Here is a 9526-nt window from a genome sequence, read left to right on the forward strand (position 1 = left end):
GTACCTACTCAATAAGATAAAGATGGAAAATGTTGACCTATACAGCATCACCTATAATTAAATAAACACTTCCCTTAAATGGGAATTTTTGAAACATGAAAATTAAGCATAATGATGCAAAATCTTTCAATTCATTAGAAGATAACACTTATTTTCTGTTGAAACAAAATGAAAAAACAAAAAACCCATTGCAAGATTTTTTGGATATGATTTCTTTTGCATAATGCACATCAAAACAAAGTTTCCAAACCATATAGAATGTTGTAATACAATAACATTGTTTGCTCTAGCCATAGGTACTGTATATAGTACCTACTGTGGAAATGAATTTACCGAGAGTTAAATATCAATTAATAACTTTGTTGTGTAATGTATTTAGTCTAGATTTATGACAAAGGTTATTTTATAGAAGACTTAAGTAAAAAGGAAGACTACATTCATTATTATACGCATTATCTATTATTACATGATACGGAAGGAACTGCCAATCAGCAGTATTATCGTTTATCGGAAAATAAGTAAACAAACACTTGGGCGGATAAATGAATGATTAACCTCATTATTCAACAAAAAAAATCGATCAGACTTGGAATATATGTTTCCAAAACGAGTTATGTTGTGAAAAACACAAAATTTTGCATTACTTTTCGCAGAAACCAGGACAATGAATCACTAAACTGCAAGGGCGATACAAATTTGAAAATTTGCAGCGCGACTGCAACGACTTCCCACGGTAGGTAAGCCGCGCAGATTCGGCCGTTTGCACCTTCGCTTGTAATAGGAGAGCTCACGTCATCAATTTCTAAAATTCCCAACGACGACGAAATTCAATAGGCGGCACATGTGGGGGACGCCATTCTTGAAGCACCTTTCTTGGTATCAAAATGACAGTCTTTGTTGACGAAATAACCATCCACCACACCAACTTACACCTCATTTATTCACTCATTAATACGTTTTCCACCCCAAATCTAAGAATTTACCTTAGAGCTATGGATTTATCCGTAATTTAACACGGTTTCTAATAAAATTTACGAATTTCCATACCTGTGAATGCGCTCTCAAAACGCAAGCTGGTCACGTGACATAATAGTGTTGTACCGTAATGTCAAAGTTCCAAAGTTCCGATTCTCATAATGGCCAATTTTTCAGGTAATTCCTGACAATGCTTCAGCAATAAGACTATTTGTAGTGTTTTATAAACTTAATTCTATTAGTTTTTCTACTTTTTCAACCACTTTCAATCCTCAAATCCTGTTCTGGTATAATTTGTACCAAACATCCGTACCAATCCGTACCGGTTTTATTAACAATATATTTTAAATCTGTATAGGTATATTCCACAGATAATATAATGGCCCAACCAATACCAAACCCGGCCAAATCCATATCCATACCAAATCAAATCATGTCGTGTAAAGAATCTATTGCAAATTCATCGAATAGTTATCAAGAAATAGTTCGGCTAAAAAGTCGAAATTAAATGAGGGCGCCACTTTCGTTCTTGTGGTAACACAATGTACTGCAACCAAAACAATATTGATATTTGATATTTTTCAAATTATGTACCGAGGATAGTATACTAGATGCTCTGTTATTCAAGCATGCCCTGTGAATTTACAATCTGTTCTTCATAAAGGGGTATTTTTGGCTCAACCCATAGGCTCTGCAATAACGCTGAGCACTTAATGACTCTGACCGTTATTTAGACTTTAATTGTGATAAATTTAGAGATAATCGTATCAAATTAAAATGTATTTATATATAGTAATTATTCTAAATAATATCTGTCCTGGCTGTACTTACGAGTTTAGTCGACGCTAGCCCGACTAGTTTCGAACCCATCCGGGGTCCTTTTTCAAGGGAGTCCTACCCTACATTCTACTTTGTATCATAGTATTAATAGTATAACCGTTCAGTTTCTGTGTTCTTACAAGTAAGCAAATCAGTTTTCAGTTTTTATTAATTTATCTCCAACTTTTTCTATCTAACTATCTGTCGTGTCTAAAAACACAACAATTATTAAAAACACTGGAGAAGCCTATATCGTAAAAATAGTAAAATTGTATGTTTAATATACCTTGTGTAAACTATCAAATTGCTTCTAACTCCATATTAATTCACTTTTAAGTTTTAGCATTGGCTTAACATGCCTTCTTCTGGAATATAACAAAACTAGCAGGTGCCCAGCGTATGCTACTATACTAATTATAAAAATAAAAACTCTTAAACTTTCATCGCATATTTAATCGCCTTTATAATTATATCAGTTTGGGGCACATTGGTTTGCAACAAGTTACGTCAAGTTTCAACAACAAGTTTCTGTAACAAGTTTTCGCAACAAGTTTCAAGAACATGTTTTTGCAAAAAGTTTAGAGAACAAGTTTCAGCGACAAATTTCAACAACAAGTTTCAAGCAACCAGTACAAAATTTTTGCTGATGGTCTATTTTTAACAAGTCTAGATGGTCTATTTATAACAAGATGATTCTCAAAAGTGTCAGTCTATTGCTGACGTCACTAAAATGTGCATTTGGCATTTAGCAATTTGCGGGACTTATAATAATGTGGCTGTTATTATGTCTTTTCCGTACAAATAAACTAGTAAGTTCTTAGAACCTATCTAGAAATCAACAAAATAATAAGACTTTTGTCTTTTACAGCACTGACATTAATTGTAGGGTTGCTCTGTACAAAAATTTCCAAAATATTTATTTTCCATTCTAAACGGTTGGACTCACTGTATCACTAGCGGCTATTTACTTCCTTATGTAAACTAATTTACGGTATTTTTCTGCTAGAATAGAACCCAGAGCCGTAAAAGCAGTTAAAAAAAAGAGTACTTTTCTCATCTACGGACTGCGCCTACCGCCAAATTTTACAAAAATCGGTACCTAATTTCGTAAATTCAGAACTGTGATTCAGAAATAAACTTTGTTCTCAGCCGATTATTTATTTAATTTTAAGATTTTAAGTAAAAGTGTCTGATCCGACTCCGGAAAATCCTTACTCTAACCTACCTACCTACTAAATTCTTTATTATAGAATAGTTATGTCGCTGCTTGAAGATGTGTTTTTGGAAGATGAGGCAAACGAGGCCCAGGAGCTAGAAAGAGTCATTGAAGGCGACGAATTCGACGAAAGGCCTCGTTCACGATCCGACAGCGAAAATAACAGTGAACGAGAAGACGAAGCAGGTAACCTAAAAGCGTCAAACTCAATGCAACCAATTACCTACCAAAGCTTTAGCTATTATAGGTACCTACTCAGTTTAGGATAGCCAAGCTTGCAACTTTCTCATTGTTTTCATTTCCACCACGACCATATTATTAGAGCGTGCCTAAATTCATACTATCGAATATTATAAATGCGAAAGTGCGTCTGTATTTCTGCTTTTAACGAAATTTGGGACATACAGACATAGCATGCATCCCGCGCGGACGTAGCCACGGGCATAAGCTACTCTAGTATGAAGAATGAAAAAAAATTATGTTCACCTCCTATTTGGATGGTTGAAGGTTCAATCCTAGACACTGCATAGTTAGGTACAATGTTCTCAAAGGTGTCTGAATCCTCACTTGGCCAGCTCTTCTCATTCATGTGCTCTGTAGTAGGCCAGCCATGCATTGATATGATGTGGTGAATGTGTTTACTTATTATTGTTTCTGTGTGGGTTTATTTGTCATTTATTTGAAAGTACAATAATTTCAGAGGAAGAGAAGAAGCGTGTTGATCCATCAACCAAAGCCAGACGGGTGATCAAAAACCCAAGGTTCATATTAAACCCGGCTAGACTGACTGGGCCTAGAGGTATCCAGGTGATACCTGAGCATTTCAAGGATTTCAAATTTAAAGGTACTTAATTTAAAATATTTATATATTTTAAAAGGAAAATTATATTTTAAGGAAAAGGTGACTGAATTTTAATTTTTTTTGGTGATATAATCACAAATTCACTGGTGTTGGATTTATTCCTTTACTTGTGCTTTAAGACCTACCTACCAAATTTCATGATTCTAGATCAACGGGAAGTACCTTATAGGTTTTTGACAGAAATGACAGACAGACAACAAAGTGATCCTATAAGGGTTCCTTTTTTTCTTTTGAGGTACAGAACCCTAAAAATAATATTAAAGAAAATCTTTATTTAAAAGTTGCTATAGAAAGTATTTTTACTCATCAACAGGTAAAGGCCATGAAAAGGAGGATTTGGATTTAGTTTTAAAGAAGTTAGAGCATTGGGCGTACAGATTGTATCCAAAGTTTAAGTTTGAAGACTGCCTGAAGAAAATTGAGACCCTAGGCAAGAAGAGGCCTGTTATGGTAAATATACTCATATAATTGCCATACTCCTTCCAGGCTAGCCCGCTTCCATCTTAGACTGCATCACCAGTTACTACCAGGTGAGATTGCAGTCAAGGGCTAACTTGTATGGGAATAAAAAAATATACTACAAGCACAGTTCACGACAGTTGGGGAACTGGTAACAAAACGACATGACGAAAGTGAAGTCGAAGCCTCGACGTCACTGGCGGGCGTCAAATGTTAGTACATTTGACGCAGGTAGCCCTAAAATAGCCCTATTTTTCTTTGATTATACATCGCCTAATATTTAACATATCGTCGATTCAGGATCAAACGGAGAGTTCCCTCACTCTAGTTCACTCTACTACAGGCGTAACGCATAACCGAGTAGAGCCTGCGGCAGTGGAGCGGTGCGGGAGGGGTGTAATGACGTGACGCGAGATGTGTCAGTGAGATAGATTTTGATGATTCTAGGTGCATCTCCATAAAATAAGAACAGATCAGTACTTGTCAGAGGAAACTGTGGTGCAGAGGGACTCGAGTGATGATGAGGCCCCTAACGAGGCCCCCAGCGAAGCCCCACCTGAAGACGAGTTTGACAAGCTTTTACAGCAACAGATAGAGTTAGCGCGAGCCACGTCTACGCCTGCCTCTGTGAAGAAGGGGATGGAAAGTGTTGTCAAAGAGAACAGGTGAGATAGATAGATTCACGTACAATTATAGATGGCGCGCGAATCCTATTGCAACGCATGTCAGCTAGTATTCTATAAAATCTTATGTTATTATTTTTATTATTCCAGAACATTAATGATGCCAATAGCGACCTCCTCGCCATCAATAAGCGAGGAACAACGTGCAAGGATTCTTAAAAGCAGAAAACTTGCTGAAGAAAGGAGACTGGCTAGGCTTAAAAATGCTTCAAATACTATAAACACTTCTCAAAACCATGAAAATATCGCCAATATATCTAAAACTCCATCAAAAAGTGATAATACTACTTTCATTCAAAACAAGATGAGTGTAAACGAAAATAATACAACTACTAATGCAAATACAGAATATAACCCTATTAGAAACATTGATAATATTGCAAATACTGCATCCAAGACTAATACTCATGAAAAAGCGTTGAGTGATGATGAAATTGATAAAATCAATAGAGTTAATACAGAAAATATATTTGACATTGACGAAAATCATGTAGGAAAGGTAAAGAAAGCTAGGAAAAACGTTATTGATAGTTCTGACGAAGATGGTGATATTGTTTTTATGAATGAATCTATTAAGGCTAATGTACATAAAGTGAATAATGACAAAAGGTATATAAATGGTATAAAAGGAGGACCTAAAGAAACTGATGATAAAGTTTTAGAAATACGTGGAAATTCTAGTAATGATCAACAAAATGATAGTAGTTCTGAGGAAAATGATATTGTTTTAATGAATGAATCTGTCAGAGCTGATTTATATAAATTAGATAGTTACAAAAAACATACATATGGCGTAAAAGAAGGACCTAAACAAATTGATAAAATCTTCGATGACGTTATTCTAGAAATTGATGAAAATTCTAATAATAATCAAGAAAATAATAATAGTCCTGATGAAGATGACGTTGTTTTAATGAACGAGTCTGTTAGGGTTGATGTACATGAAACAGATAGTGACAAAGGCCATACAAAAGGTATGAAACAGGGCCCTAAATTAACAGCTGGGCATACGATCAACGATAATGTAATTTTGGAAATAATTGGAAATTCTGACGATAATGATAATTTAGATATAAAAAAAAGCAAAAGTCATCATGATGTTAATGAGAAAAAAGCTACAACTAAAGTTCATGGAATCAAAGAAAGTGAGAGTGCAAGTAATAAAATTTTTGAGATAGATAACAATGAAGCATTTGATAATCTAGATCATAATAATGCTAAAATTGATAAAGAGAATGGTTTAGCAATGATTATAACAGAAAGTAATACAAGTTACCATGTAATTTCTTATACTGATGTAGATATGGCAAGTAATGAACAATCCTCAAAAGTTAATAATAGTCAAGAAACTAAACATAATGCAGAAGTGGAAGAGAACCAAGAGGCAATTTTCAGTGAAAAGGAGGTTCCAGTTGAAAGGGTATCAGAAAACGCAGTAGAAAATAATCTCGATTTGATGGATGTTGAATTTGACGATGAATTCTAATAAAAATTATTTTGAAGGATTAATATTGATTTTTAGGGTTCCTTACTTTAAAAGGAAAAAGGTTTTTGATTTATCGGGTAAAATGTCAAAAAAACTGGCCAAGTGCGAGACAGGCTCGCGCAACAAGGGTTCCGTACTACAGTCTTATTTTTTCGACATTTTGCACGATAATTCAAAAACTATGATGCATAAAAATCTGTTTTAGAATGCACAGGTGAATACCTTTCATATGATACCCCACTTGATATAGTTATCTTACATAGAAAATACTAATTATTAGTTCATGACCACAATTTAATTTTTTGTGTTGTAACCACAAATTCACGGTTTTAAGATTTTTCCCCGTATGCCTGCTATAAGACCTAGCCACCTGCCAAATTTCATGATTCTAGGTCAACGGGAAGTTACCCTGTAGGTTTCTTGACAGACCGACAGACAGACAGACAACAAAGTGATCCTATAAGGGTATATATAAAATACCCGAGTCTGACTCGTACTTGGTAGGTTTTTATTCACGCACATAACTCCGAAAAGTTTGAGTATCGTGCCTCGAACTCGAGGGATCGAACCAACCAACGATTAGAAGGCGGACGTCCTAACCATTAGGCTATCACAGCTTCACAGCTAGCACAGCTTGAAAAACAAATAGATCTCGTAAAATAAAACACGTGTTCTCAGTATTAATTAATTTTATTAATGCGAAAGCAAACATAATCGAAACTTATCACAGTATGAATTTGATTTACACCAAGCATACGCAAAAATTAAATTTATATATAATTAAAAACACCTAAGTAATATTACAAAAAATGCTTGATATTTTGTATGTCGTCAAAACAGCAAACTGCAAAACAAATGTTAAAAAATAATGGTTGTTTGGTTGATCAATAAATTATTGGAATCTAGAAACAGCCTATCACTGGCACTACCCTAATGCGAAAGTGTGTTTGTTTGTTGGTTTATTGGTTTGTCCTTCAATCACGATGCAAAGGAGCAAAGGATTGACTTGATTTTTGCATGAGTATAGTTAAAGACCTGGGAAAGTGACCGGCAACTTTTTATCCCGGAAAATAAGTTTCCACGGGATTTTTAAAAACCTAAATAGACGCGGACGAAGTCGCGGGCATCAGCTAGTTAGGAATAAGGAACAGAGACAATATGACATTGATAAAAGCGTAACCATCAATAAAATATTTACAAGAGAATATTATTTTGCACATATTCGTATAAGGTCACCTACGGACTGATAGGTAACCAACTACTTTAACATTTTACGACTATGTTTATTCACTGGCTCTCTCCACTCAATAAAACTTCGTAAAGGGAAAAAGTTAAGCCACCTAAGGCTGCCGGTCCACTGAAACGGAGAGAAGCGGAGCTGTTTTCAGCACAGCAATCATGTGGTTAAAAGATGACGTGATAAAATAATCACGTGATCTCGTGGTCCGCAATTTTTGATAGGATTTCAAACTTGTATTTAGAAATTTCCTTGAAGTGTAGGTAAAAAAACATTATAAAAATTATAAAACATCATGTGATATTAATTTGTTGATAGAAATACTCTCCTATATTCACAGTTATTGGTACTATGCAGATCCGCATTGTAATATCTTGTGACAAAAATGTCATAAATATCAATTTGTACCATGTGTGAGAACACCAATAAGTAATTTCTGACCTATCAGCGGATGCACCCTTAGATAATATCATTGAAACCGTAAAACTATCCTATCACTACCAAGTAAATAAGTTATATACAATTAATATTTGGTTTAACATCAGTACTAATTTGTCACTGGTGGTTGGTACAGTGATCGCCAAACAAGTAGTCCAATCTGAAGTTGCAACATGCTAGCTTGCGCAGGTCATACACTAAATACACAAGCCTGGCTGAGATCTGTTTTTGTACTATGCGTGTAGTTATACACCTTGTGTTCAGATTGGAGTACATACTTAGTTTGCACGCACGGATTTCAAATTATGAGGGTAATTTTCGTTTTAGTTTTTACATAGCAATTTTAATATTATTCAGTTACATAATTCTCTAAACTAAACTTAGACACATCATTTATGAAACTAAAATCAATAATGAACTCTTATTCAACCATACTGGGTTTTTTTGATAAAAATAGCGAGCAAACCACCGCAGATAAACATTTGCAGTACCTACCAGAGGAGGTACCACCAATGCGTTGCCGGCCTTTCAGGAATTTGTTATCAGGGTGTTGTTTATCCCGTCTTCTTATTTTCTTGTTAGATAGATTATGATAGTTTTGCTCGCCATTTTGCAATAAAGTATTCTTAAAAAACTTAACTGATATCTTACTGTCATCCTTTACTATGTTAGGGAAAGGATAGCAGTAATTTATTTGCTTAGTTTAGAGATATCTGTTCAACTGATTACTACAGATATTAATGTTTCAACCTTATCCGAGACGCATTTTAGTGTAACTTTGATCCGTATTCCGTACACCGAAATCCACAAGTGACAAAATAAAGTTAACAATTCACCAAAAATATTTTGAAGCGAAGCTTCTATAGCGTCGTTGCGCGTTCGGACGCCGAGTAAACGGAGAAAAACGTCACCGTCACCTTTAACTACCCTTCCATTAGCGCGCGGCTACACTACTGTCTCGAACACATAAGCTTCGCTTCTGTCAGAGTTTTCCCGAGTCCCGACGCACCCATTTTTTAATAGATTTAAAATTTCAAAGTTCAAATTTAATTTTCTTAACTTCACTAAATCTCACCAAAACCAACTCAATATAAATTATCTCGAATATCTTTAAGCAGTTCATTCACAGACTACATAATAATAATAGATAAATGAGTGTCATTGTCCCAAAATATGTTATGCTATTATTCATTACACGCTTAAGGTGCGTTTCCACTGAAGCGAACTGGAGAGAGATGACGTGATCCAATAATCATGTCATCTAAGAATCACTCCGCGCCGCTTCACTAGAAATGGACCCTTATGATCTTATGGCATGAGTTTAAAATCGATAGACAAAATGTCGAGAACA

General features: G+C 35.0%; 2 protein-coding genes across 2 annotated transcripts in view; one reads left to right on the forward strand and one right to left on the reverse strand.

Annotated features, from left to right (window-relative positions):
- The window catches only part of LOC117983987 (protein lingerer-like), a 42222-nt gene extending 41061 nt beyond the window's left edge, over positions 1 to 1161 (reverse strand). Inside the window, exon 1 of the mRNA XM_034970634.2 lies at positions 1048 to 1161. The gene's annotated coding sequence lies outside the window, so the exon portion shown is untranslated. The remainder of the gene's footprint in view (positions 1 to 1047) is intronic.
- LOC117983981 (putative uncharacterized protein DDB_G0287457) overlaps positions 1 to 7830 on the forward strand; it is a 54168-nt gene extending 46338 nt beyond the window's left edge. Inside the window, exons 2-7 of the mRNA XM_034970624.2 lie at positions 2858 to 2889; positions 3045 to 3196; positions 3711 to 3854; positions 4186 to 4322; positions 4779 to 4996; positions 5105 to 7830. Of these exons, the coding sequence (XP_034826515.1) occupies positions 3052 to 3196; positions 3711 to 3854; positions 4186 to 4322; positions 4779 to 4996; positions 5105 to 6500 (2040 nt within the window). The 5' untranslated portion in view covers positions 2858 to 2889; positions 3045 to 3051 and the 3' untranslated portion in view covers positions 6501 to 7830. The remainder of the gene's footprint in view (positions 1 to 2857; positions 2890 to 3044; positions 3197 to 3710; positions 3855 to 4185; positions 4323 to 4778; positions 4997 to 5104) is intronic.
- The last annotated feature ends 1696 nt before the right edge of the window (positions 7831 to 9526 follow it).

The sequence above is a fragment of the Maniola hyperantus genome, chromosome 7 (genome assembly GCF_902806685.2).
Source record: "Maniola hyperantus chromosome 7, iAphHyp1.2, whole genome shotgun sequence".
Taxonomy (NCBI): Eukaryota; Metazoa; Arthropoda; class Insecta; order Lepidoptera; family Nymphalidae; genus Maniola; species Maniola hyperantus.